The sequence below is a fragment of the Balaenoptera acutorostrata genome, chromosome 3 (genome assembly GCF_949987535.1).
Source record: "Balaenoptera acutorostrata chromosome 3, mBalAcu1.1, whole genome shotgun sequence".
NCBI classification, from domain to species: domain Eukaryota; kingdom Metazoa; phylum Chordata; class Mammalia; order Artiodactyla; family Balaenopteridae; genus Balaenoptera; species Balaenoptera acutorostrata.
Window position 1 is genome coordinate 171,497,905 of NC_080066.1, and position 18,632 is coordinate 171,516,536.

The window sequence follows — 18,632 nt, forward strand, 5'->3', positions numbered from 1 at the left end:
ACCTAGTGCACTAGATGATTAAAAGGTACACATTTTATAGCCTGAGTTCGAGAAAAAAATTACCCAAGAAACGGCCTTTTTCCCTAGGAGCCAGCTTCTACTAGGGGAGTCTAGGGTTCTCTAGGCAAAGAAAAAAAACTTGCCAGTTTAAACAGAATAACAGAAACGTTCAGCCAATCAAGTATACAGAGCTCATCACTTGCAGTGAGGAATCAAAGGCCTGTATCAACAGAAAAAATAAATGGCACAGGCAACGTCTGGAACAGAAAACAAACAGGAAATCCTTTAAAAAGCCAAAATTGCAAATCCAGATGAACAGGGTATGAAATTACACGCCGGGCAATGCACCTGTTAAAGGAAAAGAGGCGCACACCAAGTCTGAAGTCTTAAGAATTCGGTGTTAACACTACTTCTGCATGCTGCCCAGCAGAAAACTCGGGTCCTGGCTTAAGCCACAACGCACACTTCATTTAAGGAGGTGAACTGCTTGGTCTGACTCAGTTTCTTATTCTGTAAAATGAATGCAACACAGCTGTCGTGAGTCCCCAAAGAATTCTGCACAAACGCTTTGTAACTCCAAAGTGCTGTGCAAATCAGAGCAGCCCCTCTCTCCTTCACATTCGTTTGACTTAGAATTTCAGAAGTTTAGCTGAAAATATAGACGACTCGGAAGCAAGGGACTGAGAGTGGCCCACACAGGTGGACAGAAATGCAGAAACTGGAGCACCTCATACAAACCACAAGAGAACACGTTCACGTGCACACGTTATCAGTAACAGAAAACGCCACCGGTAGCAACCGTAAACCACTGAGAGGACCAGCAACGACATGTGTCCAAATCCAGCCGGCAGCACAGCCTCGTCGGCGGCAGTGCCTTAAACACAGCTCCCCGCACTCCGCGGCCTAACAAGATCCACTTTTTCAAAAAAGTTTAGCAACTTGCCAAGTACACTGGCATAGTTCACCTTTTTTAATTGCTAAGCAAACATGCAGGGGAGTTGAGACAATCAAGGGAATGTTCAGCCTTCCTCAAAAATAAGATCCAGGAAATTCACGTTTTGCTTGAACAGTTTCATGTCTAAAACTGATCACAAACCTCTGTTTGATGTTGTCTTCTCGCTGCTAGCCAATGAGCCCGGGAAAGACAACGAATTCTTTCCAACAGGGAGGGCTCTCTGCACTCTTCAGCTAAACCAGCGAGGCTTTACCACCGTCACGTTTAAAATAATGAGGAGGACGCCTCGATGGAGTTTACCGGGCTGTGCTAATCACGAGGGGCCTCGGGCGCCCAGAGCGGGTCCCAGCGCCGGTGGCCGCGGGACCGGACGCCCTCCCCGGGACCCCCCCCCCAGGACCCCCTCCCCGGGACGCGGCCGCGGGACAGGACGCCCCCCAGAACCCCTGCCCGAGACGCAGCTGCGGGACAGGACGCCCCCCAGAACCCCTGCCCGGGACGCGGCCGCGGGACACGAAGCTCCCCCCTCCCCAGGAACCCCTCCCCAGAGCGCGGGCCTCGCCGCCGTCACGCGGCACCCGCCGCGCTCACCGCGGGACGGGAGCACCCTCAGGCCGACTGGCCCCCGCCCGCCGCCCGGCCTCCCTCCGGCCCGCGCCGCCCGCCGCGCTCACCGCGTTTTTCTTCTGCACCATCTTGTCCATCTTCTTGGCAGTGCGGACCACCTCGTCCTCCACGGCCCCGGCAGGCCTGCCCCGCGCCGGGCCGCGGGGGACGGGAAACGAGCGGAGCTGGCGGGGCGGCGGGTAAACCCAGGCGTCGGCGAGGGCCCTCAGCAGGAGTGACCGAGGCGCTTCCTCACTCACGACGACTGCGACGGCGGGGGCGGGGGCGGCGGCGGCGGCGGCGGCGCTCCTCCCCCGCAGGCAGCGCCAATCAAGCTCCCAGCTCGCGGCGGCGGCGGCGGCGGCGCTCCTCCCCCGCAGGCAGCGCCAATCGAGCTCCCAGCTCGCCGCGGCGGCGGCGCTCCTCCCCCGCAGGCAGCGCCAATCGAGCTCCCAGCTCGCGGCGGCGAAGGCGGCGGCGGCGGCGGCGGCGCTCCTCCCCCGCAGGCAGTGCCAATCGAGCTCCCAGCTCTGTTCTTTTTTTTTTTTTTTTTATACAAACAATTGAAACAACAGGAATTTATTCACTTATAAAACTGGAAAGTCTTAGGCATGACTTCATCCAGGGCTACAGTCAAGAATCTCAGTTCTCCCCCAAACCAGTTAATGTGGCTGAGTCATATGCTGGGCACAGAGTTCCTAAGATTCGGTTACGAGGTGCAACACTTTTAAGCACCGTGAGTGGGGTGGTGAACGCTCCCCTCAGTGACCAGCTGAACCTCGGAGGCATTTTGCAGAGAGTATGCTTTTTTGTAACTTCTCTTTTCTGCTTTGTCTTAGCTGTGGCCATTCCAGGCCCACCCGGCCCTCCAGGACAGCCAGGGCTTCCCGGATCCAGGAACCTGGTCAGTATTATCATCAGTGTGTCTTCATCCTTCTGCTTTGGATGGGTTTCCTTAGAACTTTGGCTGCAGTGTTTAGGGGCTGGCACACCTTCTCTGTTGGAGTTAGGCCTCCATGACAATAGAAATGGTATAATTTCACAAACAGGGTATTTATTATCTCTTTGGATGACTTATTAAGTAAAAAGATACAGACTACAAAATCATTTATGATTTAAGTTCCACCTTTCCAATCCTTAATTGACTAAACTAACAAGAGCCAATCATATTACATCAAAAAACACAGGCACAAGACTAAACAACATCACAGGAGTCCCTGTGCTGGTTACATTTCCCCTGGGTAATGCAGCCTTCTCCATTCTACCAAAGGATGTCTCTTGTACCTTGTTACCCTGCAGATCACTGGAGCAGGATATGGCACACAGAGACTATTGTGATGCACAGAAAGAGGGACAAATACCTCATTAGGATGTCAGGAGTCCTAGGAATGCTCTTTGGTCTTTGATAGATTTTATTTGGAAATTTGGGCTGCCAGATGAAGAACTGTCCAACAGTAGATGGAATTTCGATATTTGGTACCTTTGGGGGATGCCTAAGTCATTTTAATCACAAAGTCATCTTCAAAGCTAGGTGAAAATTAAGTTTTTATAATCTTTCTCAGTTGAAAAGAAAAATAACAGCTTCCTTGGTTGATATTTCTTTGAGGCTTGATACTTCTCAATAGATTTTTCCAGCTTTTATGCCTGTGCCTGGATAGGCCAAGATGGCTGTCTGATCTTTGGCAATTTTCTAGACAGAGAAATTACAGACCCCCATTTTCTGCTGTGTATTTAATACTGGAACTACCCAGCCAGGCAAAAAAGATTCAAGACGTAGGTAGAGTAACTCACTTGCTTACATTTCTTTCTCCAAATGAAAAGAAATTTGAAACCCTGTAAGGATCAGCATGAACTAACAAAACACGTGTAACAATGTTGGTGCCATTGTGCAGCTCACACAAATGGAAGTGGCAAAACTTACCAATGATTTTGCCAATACCAACATCCAACAGAGCCAACTCTGTTAACAGTTTTTTTTTTTTTTACAAGAGATAAATAGACTGACACCAAGCATTGTACATGGATGACCACAACAAAAGCAACAATGATTGCAGTTACCAAACATGAAACACACTCATACTATGTCATAATATTGACATTCAGTCCAGTAATCCTCCACTGTAACAGCTCCTTTACTTTGCAGTGAAAATTGATTTGTATATTCTTTGCCTCTGAGTCCTTGTGGGATTTTTTTTTTAAATTAATTCAGACAGAAAGTCACAAAAATTATACTCATCCTCATCAGTTCACTCAGTCCCATGTAATTAATTTTTTTTTTCATCTTGATCTTTTGTTAGCACTTTTATGAGTTCATCAGTTTTTCATTAGAGTTCTGAAAATGCTTATTCATTCAGTTCAGCAGTACAGTCAGTTACCAGAAACCTGTACTTGTCAGAGTCTTTTCCATGAATTTCTTGAAGATGAAACCCTTTTATAGGAACATATTTGCAAAATCATCAGAGTACACCCAGAACTGTCTGTAAATGACAAAAGACTTAAAAATGACCACGGTTAAAGATTTGATGAAAGTTCATAATAATGCAGTTGACAAGAAAATTAGTTATTTCTGAGATATACATTTTAAAGTAATAACTAGGATTATTACTTATAACATTATACCAGAGCATATAAGATTTTTAGAAATTTCATGTAATGTCTGAAACATTTATATTAACATATTTCCATACATATTTCCATACAAATATAAGATTTTTAGAAATTTCATGTAATGTCTGAAACATTTATATTGACATATTTCCATACATATTTCCATACAAATACAAATATAAGATTTTTAGAAATTTCATGCAACGTCTGAAACATTTATATTAACATATTTCCATACAAATAACCCAATGAAAGTTTAGTATTAGTTGTTTTGTTTGTTTTTTTATACTGCAGGTTCTTATTAGGCATCAATTTTATACACATCAGTGTATACATGTCAATCCCAATCGCCCAATTCAGCACACCACCATCCCCACCTCACTGCAGTTTTCCCCCCTTGGTGTCCATATTTCCATTCTCTACATCTGTGTCTCAACTTCTGCCCTGCAAACTGGCTCATCTGTACCATTTTTCTAGGTTCCACATACATGCATTAATATACGATATTTGTTTTTCTCTTTCTGACTGACTTCACTCTGTATGACAGTCTCTAGATCCATCCACGTCTCAACAAATGACTCAATTTCGTTCCTTTTTATGGCTGAGTAATATTCCATTGTATATATGTACCACAACTTCTTTATCCATTCGTCTGTTGATGGGCATTTAGGTTGCTTCCATGACCTGGCTATTGTAAATAGTGCTGCAATGAACATTCGGGTGCATGTGTCTTTTTGAATTATGGTTTTCTCTGGGTATATGCCCAGTAGTGGGATTGCTGGGTCATATGGTAATTCTATTTTTAGTTTTTTAAGGAACCTCCATATTGTTCTCCATAGTGGCTGTATCAGTTTACATTCCCACCAACAGTGCAAGAGGGTTCCCTTTTCTCCACACCCTCTCCAGCATTTGTTGTTTGTAGATTTTCTGATGATGCCCATTCTAACAGGAGTGAGGTGATACCTCATTGTAATTTTGATTTGCATTTCTCTAATAATTAGTGATGTTGAGCAGCTTTTCATGTGCTTCGTGGCCGTCTGTATGTCTTCTTTGGAGAAATGTCTATTTAGGTCTTCTGCCCATTTTTGGATTGGGGTGTTTGTTTCTTTGATATTGAGCTGAATGAACTGTTTATATATTTTGGAGATTAATCCTTTGTCCGTTGATTCATTTGCAAATATTTTCGCCCATTCTGAGGGTTGTCTTTTCGTCTTGTTTATGGTTCCCTTTGCTGTGCAAAAGCTTTGAAGTTTCATTAGGTCCCACTTGTTTATTTTTGTTTTTATTTCCATTACTCTAGGAGGTGGATCAAAAAAGATTTTGCTGTGATTTATGTCAAAGAGTGTTCTTCCTATGTTTTCCTCTAAGAGTTTTATAGTGTCCAGTCTTATATTTAGGTCTCTAATCCATTTTGAGTTTATTTTTGTGTATGGTGTTAGGGAGTATTATAATTTCATTCTTTTACAGGTAGCTGTCCAGTTTTCCCAGGACCACTTATTGAAGAGACTGTCTTTTCTCCATTGTATATCTTTGCCTCCTTTGTCATAGATTAGTTGACCATAGGTGCGTGGGTTAATCTCTGGGCTTTCTATCTTGTTCCATTGATCTATGTTTCTGTTTTGGTGCCAGTACCATATTGTCTTGATTACTGTAGCTTTGTAGTATAGTCTGAAGTCAGGGAGTTTGATTCCTCCAGCTCCATTTTTTTGCCTCCAGACTGCTTTGGCTATTCGGGGTCTTTTGTGTCTCCATACAAATTTTAAGATGATTTGTTCTAGCTCCGTAAAAAATGCCATTGGTAATTTGATAGGGATTGCATTGAATCTGTAGATTGCTTTGGGTAGTATACTCATTTTCACAATGTTGATTCTTCCAATCCAAGAACATGGTATATCTCTCCATCTGTTGGTATCATCTTTAATTTCTTTCATCAGTGTCTTATAGTTTTCTGCATACAGGTCTTTTGTCTCCCTAGGTAGGTTTATTCCTAGGTATTTTATTCTTTTGGTTGCAATGGTAAATGGGAGTGTTTCCATAATTTCTCTTTCAGATTTTTCATTATTAGTGTATAGGAATGCAAGAGATTTCTGTGCATTAATTTTGTATCCTGCAACTTTACCATATTCATTAATTAGCTCTAGCAGTTTTCTGGTGGCAGTTTTAGGATTCTCTATGTATAGTATCATGTCATCTGCAAACAGTGACAGTTTTACTTCTTCTTTTCCAATTTGTATTCCTTTTATTTCTTTTTCTTCTCTGATTGCCGTGGCTAGGACTTCCAGAACTATGTTGAATAATAGTGGTGAGAGTGGACATCCTTGTCTCGTTCCTGATCTTAGAAGAAATGCTTTCAGTTTTTCACCATTGAGAATGATGTTTGCTGTGGGTTTGTCATATATGGCCTTTATTATGTTGAGGTAGGTTCCCTCTATGCCCACTTTCTGGAGAGTTTTTATCAGAAATGGGTGTTGAATTTTGTCAAAAGCTTTTTCTGCATCTATTGAGATGATCATATGGTTTTTATTCTTCAATTTGTTAATATGGTGTATCACATTGATTGATTTGCGTATATTGAAGAATCCTTGCATCCCTGGGATAAATCCCACTTGATCGTGGTGTATGATCCTTTTAATGTGTTGTTGGATTCTGTTTGCTAGTATTTTGTTGAGGATTTTTGCATCTATATTCATCAGTGATATTGGTCTGTAATTTTCTTTTTTTGTAGTGTCTTTGTCTGGTTTTGGTATCAGGGTGATGGTGGCCTCATAGAATGAGTTTGGGAGTGTTCCTTCCTCTGCAATTTTTTGGAAGAGTTTGAGAAGGATGGGTGTTAGCTCTTCTCTAAATGTTTGATAGAATTCACCTGTGAAGCCATCTGGTCCTGGACTTTTGTTTGTTGGAAGATTTTTAATCACAGTTTCAATTTCATTACTTGTGATTGGTCTGTTCATATTTTCTGTTTCTTCCTGATTCAGTCTTGGAAGGTTATACCTTTCTAAGAATTTGTCCATTTCTTCCAGGTTGTCCATTTTATTGGCATAAAGTTGCTTGTAGTAGTCTCTTAGGATGCTTTGTATTTCTGCGGTGTCTGTTGTAACTTCTCCTTTTTCATTTCTGATTTTATTGATTTGAGTCCTCTCCCTCTTTTTCTTGATGAGTCTGGCTAATGGCTTATCAATTTTGTTTATCTTCTCAAATAACCAACTTTTAGTTTTATTGATCTTTGCTATTGTTTTCTTTGTTTCTATTTCATTTATTTCCGCTCTGATCTTTATGATTTCTTTCCTTCTGCTAACTTTGGGTTTTGTTTGTTCTTCTTTCTCTAGTTTCTTTAGGTGTAAGGTTAGATTGTTTACTTGAGATTTTTCTTGTTTCTTTAGGTAGGCTTGTATAGCTATAAACTTCCCTCTTAGAACCGCTTTTGCTGCATCCCATAGGTTTTGGGTCGTCGTGTTTTCATTGTCATTTGTCTCTAGGTATTTTTTGATTTCCTCTTTGATTTCTTCAGTGATCTCTTGGTTATTTAGTAACGTATTGTTTAGCCTCCATGTGTTTGTCTTTTTTACATTTTTTTCCCTGTAATTCATTTCTAATCTCATAGCGTTGTGGTCAGAAAAGATGCTTGATATGATTTCAATTTTCTTAAATTTACTGAGGCTTGATTTGTGACCCAAGATGTGATCTATCCTGGAGAATGTTCCGTGCGCACTTGAGAAGAACGTGTAATCTGCTGTTTTTGGATGGAATGTCCTATATATATCAATTAAATCTCTCTGGTCTATTGTGTCATTTAAAGCTTGTATTTCCTTATTAATTTTCTGTCTGGATGATCTGTCCATGGGTGTAAGTGAGGTGTTAAAGTCTCCCACTATTATTGTGTCACTGTCGATTTCCTCTTTTATAGCTATTAGCAGTTGCCTTATGTATTGAGGTGCTTGTATGTTGGGTGCACGTATATTTATAATTGCTAGATCTTTTTCTTGGATTGATCCCTTGATCATTATGTAGTGTCCTTCCTTGTCTCTTGTAACATTCTTTATTTTAAAGTCTATTTTATCTGATATGAGTATAGCTACTCCAGCTTTCTTTTGATTTCCATTTGCATGGAATATCTTTTTCCATCCCCTCACTTTCAGTCTGTATGTGTCCGTAGGTCTAAAGTGGGTCTCTTGTAGACAGCATATATATGGGTCTTGTTTTTGTATCCATTCAGCCAGTCTATGTCTTTTGGTTGGGGCATTTAATCCATTCACGTTTAAGGTAATTATCGATATGTATGTTCCTATGACCATTTTCTTAATTGTTTTGGGTTTGTTTTTGTAGGTCCGTTTCTTCTCTTGTGTTTCCCACTTAGAGAAGTTCCTTTAGCATTTGTTGTAGAGCTGGTTTGGAGGTGCTGAATTCTTTTAGCTTTTGCTTGTCTGTAAAGCTTTTGATTTCTCCATCAAATCTAAATGAGATCCTTGCCGGGTAGAGTAATCTTGGTTGTAGGTTCTTCCCTTTCATCACTTGAAGTATATCATGCCACTCCCTTCTGGCTTGCAGAGTTTCTGCTGAGAAATCAGCTGTTAACCTTATGGGAGTTCCCTTGTATGTTATTTGTCGTTTTTCCCTTGCTGCTTTCAATAATTTTTCTTCGTCTTTAATTTTTGCCACTTTGATTACTATGTGTCTCGGCGTGTTTCTCCTTGGGTTTATTCTGTATGGGACTCTCTGCGCTTCCTGGACGTGGGTGGCTATTTCCTTTCCCATGTTAGGGAAGTTTTCGACTATAATCTCTTCAAATATTTTCTCTGGTCCTTTCTCTCTCTCTTCTCCTTCTGGGACCCCTATAATGCGAATGTTGTTGCGTTTAATGTTGTCCCAGAGGTCTCTTAGGCTGTCTTCACTTCTTTTCATTCTTTTTTCTTTAGTCTGTTCCGCAGCAGTGAATTCCACCATTCTGTCTTCCAGGTCACTTATCCGTTCTTCTGCCTCAGTTATTCTGCTATTGATTCCTTCTAGTGTAGTTTTCAGTTATTGTATTGGTCATCTCTGTTTGTTTGTTCTTTAATTCTTCTAGGTCTTTGTTAATCATTTCTTGCATCTTCTCAATCTTTGCCTCCATTCTTATTCCGAGGTCCTGGATCATCTTCACTATCATTATTCTGAATTCTTTCTCTGGAAGGTTGCCTATCTCCATTTCATTTAGTTGTTTTTCTGGGGTTTTTTCTTGTTCCTTCATCTGGTACATAGCCCTCTGCCTTTTCATCTTGTCTATCTTTCTCTAACTGTGTTTCTTGGTCCACAGGCTGCAGGATTGTAGTTTTTCTTGCTTCTGCTGTCTGCCCTCTGGTGGTTGAGGCTATCTAAGAGGCTTGATGGGAGGCTCTGGTGGTGGGTAGAGCTCTCATTTACCAGTTTTATTTTACATAGGATGCCTCATTTACTAAAACCATAGATTCCAAGTTGCTCCATGAAAAATGTGATATTCTTAGCTGTCAACATTAGGGAATTTCCCCAATCACATTTTTAAATTGATTTAATGTGTTATTTTTGAAAACATAAGTTGGGATATCACAAAATGGACTTAGCCTGCAGAGGCTTACTTTCAACCAGAGAGCTCCATTTCCGTGTTCCGCTTAAGAGAACCCAAAATGATCTTCCTTCCCAAACCTCTTCCTTTTCCTGCACTATCTAAGAAAAAGTAACCACACTCTACATAGTTCCCTAAGCCAGAACCCTAGCAGCCATTTTTGCTTCTCTTTTCCCCTTCCTGCTCCATATCTAGTCACTGAGCACTTCTATTCTACCTCCCAAATGACCTCAGATCCTTTCCCTCCACTCCAATCTCTGCCACTGCCTTTAGTTTGAACCCTCACTCCTCTCTTAGATGAATATAAAGTCTCTTAATGGGTTTTGTTGCTTCCATCAGTCCTACTTATTCTCAAGCGTGACCTCACTACAAACCACCTGATAGTGACTCCTTAACTTCACAACATTCAATGGCTCTCAGGTTTCTGGGAAGAAAACCAAGCTCTTTACCCCAGCATCTACTTGGGGTTAATAGATCTAGGTTTGAATTTCAGGTTTAAGTACTTTGCAGCAGTGTGACCTCAGACTATTGGGCTTTCTAAGCCTTTGTTTTCTCACCGTGCCTGAGGTCACTGAGGGCAGGACTATTTTTCACACACGGGTGCCTGGCATGTAGGAGAGACTAATCAATGTTGCATGAAGGGAAAGTATTTTAAAATCCACATCAAAAAATTGTTCCTCCTTAAAAAAAGAAAATCCTGATACACTATGCCACTTCCAACCAAATTTGACTTCTACCTTTATTTTCTGATGATCACAATAAGGTGCCTTTGGGGATCCACACAATCAGGGATCAAATCCTGGCCACACCCCTGAGCAATCATGTGACCTTGGGAATGTTACTTAGCTTCTGTAAAATCTGTAAAATGAAGGTTTCTGAGGATTTTGTTCCCGAGGGTTAAATGAGTACCTCACTTGGAACGGGGGCGGGCGCATAGTGTTTGCCAAATGTTAACTATCGTTATCATCTTCATCAAATCAAGACCGTGGTACTTCACTTTGTGACTCTCAAGTTTGTATGAGAAAATCGTGCTTTATGCGTTGTTGTTGGCTAAAGTAGGGAAACCTGGAAACTCCTGCCGTGGAAGAGAGAAACAGGCGAGAAAAGCGAGTTGCTGAATCCCAGCGCCTCAGAGGTGGGAGGGAGGAGTTCGGTACCTAATTTACTGATGAGGAAGTGGAGGGGTGACGTGTCCTCGAGTCTCATTCAAGACACAGCCACAGCTCTTTATTGAGAGTAGGACCAGGGCCCCGGGGGTTGCTATGGTTAAACTGTAGGCGGAAACTAACACTCTTTGGAAGGCAAGACCGGAGGAGCATTCAGTTATAAAAAACGGTCAAAAATTGGGGTGAAACTAAGTTCGTTGAGCAATACATCAAATGAGTCAACTGTCGACCCGGTGAAACCGAGTTGCTAACTGAACTGGCATTTTAGGAATAGGGGCTTTCTACAGAGCCCACTGACTCAGGACGGCTTCGATTAACAAACTCCCACGGCGCTTCCCGCAGGACCGGAAAGCTTGGAGCGCGAGAGATGAATGGAAACCAGAGTCCGGGGGCGCCGCTCGGGGGGCGGGGCAGCCGCGGGCGGGGGCGGGGCATTGTGAGTCACATGCCTGCGCTCTGAGGGAACTCTGGTCGTGATTGGTCCGTCGTAACCAGGTGACCGAAGGACACATTCCGGTAGCCTAGCTACTTTCAGTCGGGCAGGCGGTGGCGGAAGGAGGAGGAGCTCCGGCTGCGCTCTCTCCCTGCAGTGGCTGCGCGTCTCAGCGCTTGTCTGGTTCCCACCCCTTTTAAATAAGCCGGTCTGGTCACCGCCCTCACAGACTAGTTGGCTCCGGGGAGGCGGCGGCGGCGGGGGTGCGGCTGCCCCTGCCGCCCCTGCCCGGGGCCCGGCGGCTAGGCGGACAGGAGAGTGGCGGGCGAAGTCGCGTCTGCATGTGCGGCACAGCCCCGGCATAGCCCGGGGCTGCCAGTGCCCGCCGCGCCATTGTTGGGGGAGGGGGCGGCTTCTGAGCTCGGCGGAGTCGGGGGACGAGCGGAGGCGGCGGCGGCGAGGAGTGAAGGCGCCCCATGGGGAACTCGCTGTCTTGTTGCCTGTGCCCCAATGCCAGCCCCAAGTTGGGCCGGCGCAGGGGGTCAGCGGAGCCGGACTGTGAGTCTGAGGTCTACAAGGCGGCGGCCGGGAACGCGGTGGCAGTAGCTCCGGCGGCGGCTACCGTGGAACCCGCCGAGTTGGATTTCGCAGGTGGCGAAGGCCACCACCTGCAGCACATCAGCGACCGGGAGATGCCCGAAGGTAAGAAGCGGCTGGCGCGCCTCGCCCCTCGCGGGGTAGGCGCCATCTGCTCTCAGGCTTACCTCTGGCCTCCGCCGCCCCCAGGGTCCGCCGGGAGGGAGACGCCGCCTAGGGCTCCTTCTTGCCCGGAGTTGGCTCTCCCAGGGCTGGGCACCGGGGACGAAGGCTGGCTCTGCTTGGCGTCCCCACCCCTTATTCTTTACCAGTCGCGTCCGGCCAGTCTCCTTCCCTCTTCCCTACCCGAATGCCCAATTCTTTCCCCCGTTCCCATTTCCCAGCCCGGCCTGAGACCCTCCAATCCGCAGCCCTTCCTGTTCGTGGTTCTATTTAACATCTCGTGGGACTTAGCAGAGACTTTCTGGTGTATTCTCTCTTTTCTTAATGAAAACTTAAATACTCTAACTTCGGCGTATCCATCCCGTCTCCCTATCCAGATGGTACCTAAGCGAAGGAACTAGGTAAGGGCCTGATGATAGACTTCTGTTCGTTAAGGTAGTTGATACTCGAGACAATTAAGACAAACATTAGAGGATTTGTCATTTAAATTCAAAATAGAGATGGACAGAGTCAGTGTGGTGTTCTTAACTAAAATTCTTTGGATTTTAATGTTTTCAGTCGCCCTGATAGAAGCTACTTTATCTCTTCTAACTATAATTTGAACACGATAGGAAAGAAAATGGTGGGAGAGGGGCTTAAAATAACTGGGAACGGTGTGAAACGTTACTGCCACGGCTGCAGAGAATAGTTGTTGGGTTTTTTTTCTTTACCAAAGGAGACCCCATGGAGTTCTGATTACTTTTAAATTCCCACCTTGACACAAGTATGTCTTCAGCTGCACAGCCTTAACCGACTTCTTTTGCACGTTGCCTGTTGTAAGGGAGGGGTGAGGTGGTTCCTGAGACTGCTGGACAGAAGTTTCAAAGGAGAAAAAACAAATTCAGATTGTCATTTGTGATATAAAGGTTTGGGAGTTAACATACCACATCCATCCTGCAGAAAAATGTCTCCATGGCTCCCTCCTCCGCCCCCCCCCCCCCGCCCAGTAGAATACTATTCAACTTTAACAATGTTCAGGTAAAAGTTCTGAAGACTAAGTGGCTGGGGGTGGGTGTTGTCGAGGAGGAGAGGAGAGAGAGAAGAGAGGAAATGTTTGATTTTTGCCTCTAGAATTTTGGAAAGGGATGGCTCTAGGTTAAAAAAAAAAATTCTGGGTAGCATAGTGGCACTTTAATAAAGACTGTTCTTTGAAGTATAAAACATTGTATCATAAAGATGTTAAAGCCCCACTGGCCCATTTGTTTCATTGAAATGCCAGAGATTATTTCATTATTTCATAGACGAAATGTCTTACAGCTCTTCTATTTAAATTTTAGTTGGGTTTATTTAATTTCTTTAAAAGTTAGAATAATTAAGCCTGTGGATTCACCCTTATGATGGACGTGGCTTTGTAAGTGGAAAGTACTCCCTTTTCAGAATAGTTAGATATTGTGAAAGAATGAACACATTATGTGAATTAATTGTAGCTTTAAACACAAAGCATGTAAGTACTTGTGAAAACTGCTCTGCTTGTTGGTATAAGGTAAGCCTCTAAATGATTTTTAAAAACAGTTAGTAGTTGGCTAGTGTAGGATGAGAGACGAAAATTGGACCTTTATAGAATTCTTTTCAGATTTACAATGCATTTTCTTGTGTATTTCACTTGGCCCTTCCATCTACAAATAAGGCCCGTATATATTCTCCCTCTGTTGCCGATGAAGAAGCCAAGACTTGGAGATCTGAAATGACTGTGTAACACAGCTACTGAACAGAAGAGACAGACTTGGGAGGTGGTAGATATGCCAAATTCAGTTCTTGGGATGCTTAAGAAACTGTTTAGAGTGCACCTTATATTTTATAATTTATCCATAAGTTAGGCCTATCTCAGCATACTCCAGTTTTGATTATTGCCATTCCAGTTTATTGTACACAACTCAGAAGCAACATTTACCTCTCCATTCTCTGTCTGTACATACATTGCAATGGATATGAATAAAAGTAGAAGTCATGAAATAGCCTAAATTTATCAGTCAGGTAAACACGTTGATATAATTTAAAGAGTTTGTTCTGGTGAAATCCAATTGAAGCCGAGAATGCCCTGGACAGAGGGACATTAGGGGAAGCTGGTAAGCGGGCAGGTAAGGTACTAAGCATTTAGCATACGACTATGTATGATAAGGAAGGAGTGCTAAATCAGGACCTGGAAAAATAGAGTTCATGAGTACAGAATTTACTTTTTTATGTTTAACATGATTGTTAAAATTTCATTTCAATTTGTCTTTTTTGGGGGGGCATTCAATAAAGTGATAAGAGAAACCTCAATTTCAGCATTTGCCTATTAATTAAGTTTCCATAGAAACAAGGTCAGAACACCAAATATAAAGTACAGGCACATTGGAAGTTTGCTCTTAATGTCTTTATTTCAGACAATTTTGTATCAGTTTCCCTGGAAACTGAGAAATACCTACTCAGATATAAAACATTTTGGCTTTTCTACAGGGAAGAATTATTTGGTTACTTAGAGAAAATCGTACATAAATGATGCTCTGTCTTGTTCTTCAGAAACATTGGAGAAGAACATGATTTCTTCAAGCCATCTCAAAAAAGTAACTCCTAAGAACGTAGTATAGATTTCAGATAGACTCAAAAGAATTTTTTACTACTTTGTCTTTAACAGTATATCTAATATAACTGATGGTAGTGTCATAATAGAAAATAAGATGCTACGGTCCTGTTATCTGATTTTATGTTTATTCATCAACTTTTCATACAGCCTTTATGTTCTGACCTTAGGAGCTTTGCTAATTTTCTGGTGAAAGGTGCTCTCTCAAGTGACCCCTACCTCCCATCCCCCTGAAGAGTGGGTAGGGAAGGAATTGGCAATATGATGTGGAAAAACCTCTGAGCAACAGATCTTTCCTTTTTTTGGTGACAGTATTAATAAACGTTTGATGTAAAAGATTTAGAAAACACAGAAAAGCCTTTCACTCACACTCAGAATATCCAGTATTTTTATTAATATTTTGGTGTTGATTCTTCCTGAACCTTTTGTATGCATATAAACATAGCACTGTGTTTATTTTACAAAGATGGGATTGTTCTTTATGTGCCACTTTGTAACTTTTTGTTATAAACAAAAGTAACGACATGAAGCTCCTGGAACTGTGCTGACACCTAGAGAGTGCTCCAGGGTGATGTATTTCCATGCAACTGCGCATAGCTCTACAGCCTGCCTTTTACCAACTGTTTACTGTGCCATCGAATGGTTGGCGCATAATTCATTTACCAGCCTTTATGGTTGAGCATCTTTTATAATCCCATTCTAATGCTTTATTCAGGGGACACAGATAAAAACGGATGCATTGTATTGATACTTCCCTATAGCATTCTGATTGTACACTTTGTCTTACGACTTAATTAAATTCATAGGGTGAGTCATTTTGTAGTAAAGGTATTTTAACATTAAATGTTCTTTTCCCAAATTAAAGTTACCATTGATTTTTCACTGAACATTAGATTTCCTCTTTTAGGTTTTCGTGGTTCTTGGTAACCTGTCTTGTGTCTTTGATTCTGAGTCACTAAACTACTACTCTAAGAGATCTGAAATTAACTCTGGTCTTAGGTGACAGACACATCAAAAGACAGCATTAGAAGAAATCTTAGATGATGTGGGAAAATTGGGAGAAACTTAACTGGTTTTGGGTACACTGAAACATGATTATTAGGCACCATTCCAGAGGCAGGACAAACAGTGGTTAGACAAGACAAAACCCGTATCCTAACTCAGGTCCTTACTTTCTAGAGGTGCCTGGGGGCTGACGACACAAGAATAACATCAGGTAGTGAGAACACTAAGAAAGAAAATGAAGGTGTAATGGGCTGGGGAGGAGGACAGTTTTACAAGGGGTGGTTAAAGACAGCTTCTCTCCTTAAGCGACCCACGAGCAGTCCTAAGAGAGCCATGTGAGGCTGTGGGAGAAGAGGCTTCTGTGCAGTTCCTAAGAAGGGAATATGCTTGATGCGTGCCAAGGACAGAAAGATGGGTGGCTGCAGCTGAGTGAATGAATGCCAGGAGGAATATGGGGGATTAAGACCTTGTATGCCTAGTGGGCCTTGACAAAAAAATATGAATTTTAGTCTCATTGTAATGGGAAACCATTGAAGGATTATATGCAGGGGAATGATGTTAATTCTTAGAAAAAGGGAAGGGGGGTAGAGAGGGTGGAGGGAGATCAGACCAGCTACTGTGTGAGAATAGACTGTAAGGGTGGAAGGAAGCAGAGAGGGAGACCAGTTAGGAGGCTGGTGCGGTAGCTCAGGTGAGAGCCAGCAGTGGCTTGAACAAAAAAGCGATATTAATAAGGGTCTAAAATAGGCTGTAGTATATAGATTGCTCTTGCATTTCATTTGATTCTCACCATGTTCTGAGTTAGGTAGTGTAGGAATTCTTCTCTTAGGTATAAATTGAGTTGTCCAAGGTTTTAAAAATGAGTATTGATAGAGAGTAGGACTGTAAACTCCAAATGCATGGCATATAGGAAGAGGATTTATTGTTGACATTATGTGAGCTTCTTTGGAATACTACCTTTTTTCTCACCCTTTTTTGTTGTTGTTGTTTTAGTGTATTAAAGTAATAAAACTTAAGAGTTAAAACAGTAACACTGCATAATGTGAAATGAAATGAAGGTAACTTGCAACCCAGAAAGGTTCTTAAAAGTCCAAGAAACTGAGTAAAGTACTCTTCAGAAATATATAAAGCCAGGTGTACTTACCTATGTGTCACCCCTCAGTCATGATCACTGTACCACTGATTGAGGATTAAAATAAGGCAAAACTGAGAACCAGGGTAGAGGCAGGTACAGAAGCAGTTGGAAACCAGAGCTGGGAAGTTGGGAAGCCAGGATTGTCAGAAGCTAGGGAAGCAGGGTCAAGGCGTGGGTGAGCCGTAGCCTGGCAGGTGCAGGAGCCTGCTGTGTCCCCTCTGGTGAGGCAGCCCAGCTCAGGGCTGGCTGGCAGGAACTCCCTGACTGCGGTGGCAAGTGTGGACTCAAAGAGATGAAGTCATCAGTTTACATGGTAATTGTAAAGATTGTAATGTTTGTATTATGAGCCATAAAACTACTACACTGTCCAGTGTAGGGATGCTCGGGCAGGTCAGTAAGTGCAGTGGTTACCGTTAAGTAAACTGGTGCTCAGCAGCTGCCCAGAAACTGCTGACGTCGCCTGTTTCTTTGGAAGATATTGAAACCAATATGGTGATATTAATCGCTTTCTGAAATATGCTGCTTCTGTCAGATGCTTTCTTGGTCACTTCCCTCTCCCTCTAATATTTTAACAAGGAAAAATCATTTATCGACAGTTGGATAGCATAGTTTTTAACACTTTTAGCCTTCAGTAGCGCATTTCATTTGTTCTAAGTTGCCTATATTTTCACACTTTTAACAACTGCAATTGAGATGGATCTTAACAACTGGTAGAATCTTAGATTGGAGGAAAAACAGTATTCAGTGTCGGTGGTGTTTTACAGGTTTCCTCTGAGGAATGTGTACATTGAGACCGAGTTTAATTTTTTTTTAATCATACTTTTTCTACATCGACCTATCATGCTGTCAAATAAGTTGCAATTTAAATTGATAATACAAAAATGATGGGTCTTAAAATACAGTTTTAATCATAACCCCTAATCATGAGCTCAAGAATATTTCTCCTGGGTAAAACATTCTTAGAGGTTTCTAAAGAAATAACTTTCGGAAGAATCCATGTAATTTCCTGAATGCACAGTAATTTCCTGAAGTCTCTAAATTACTGTGTGTGCATGTGGTGGGGAGAGGGATGAGAGGGATGGTGGGTGGTAAAGCTTTGCTTAATAGTTGGCAGTCTTACCTTTGTGATAGTGAAGAGTGTGGTAGGTTTTATCATAGTCTCCTTAGGCTCTTGGGAAGATAGTTAATGGGAAGTGCAGAAATATTGTGTGTATGTATGAGTTTACTGTCTAATGGCTCACATGTCCATTCTATAAAATAGTGATGTGGTGTTTTTCATTAGCAAAAAGTGCAAGTTATATCGAAAATTGTTAGTTATATAGGCTATAAACAAAAGATTAATATTTTCTGAAAACCTCATGCAAACTGACAGCAGTAGGGCCCTGGTGTTTACAGTACATTGAAATGATAGGCCAACTCACCAAAGTGGAAATAACACTGATAACTGTGGGAAAATGGTCAAACTGTGTAATCAAAAGAAATACAAATTAGATCTACAGTGAGGTTCCTCATTCATATCAGTAGGAATTTTTTTTTTTTTTTTCAAGTATCCAAAGCAAGGGTAGGAACTCAAAATGTCATGATTGGTAGCATTATACCCTAATGTGCCCCCCACCTTCTTTAGGAAGCAATTTAGCATTGTACATGGAGCCGTGAAAGTGATCTAACCTTTTGGCTTAGTCATTCCACTTCCGAAGATCTTTGCTAAGGAGATAAAACCATTATTTTAAAAAACTATGTACATGAAGATTTTCCTCATAATATTTTAAGAATAGAACTTTGTAAGCAC

The 18,632-nt window shown here is 42.3% G+C and overlaps 1 protein-coding gene across 4 annotated transcripts in view; it reads left to right on the plus strand.

Annotated features, from left to right (window-relative positions):
- Positions 1-2,090: 2,090 nt before the first annotated feature.
- Positions 2,091-18,632, plus strand: part of LOC130707526 (cyclin-Y-like protein 1) — a 45,760-nt gene continuing 29,218 nt past the window's right edge. For 2 of the 4 annotated variants that reach the window (XM_057542512.1, XM_057542515.1), the window contains exon 1: positions 11,674-12,044. In XM_057542512.1, coding sequence (XP_057398495.1) covers positions 11,819-12,044 — 226 coding nt within the window. In that variant the 5' untranslated portion in view covers positions 11,674-11,818. Of the gene's footprint in view, positions 2,466-11,672; positions 12,045-18,632 lie in introns of those variants that run through there. The other 2 variants (XM_057542514.1, XM_057542513.1) reach the window with 2 other exon arrangements.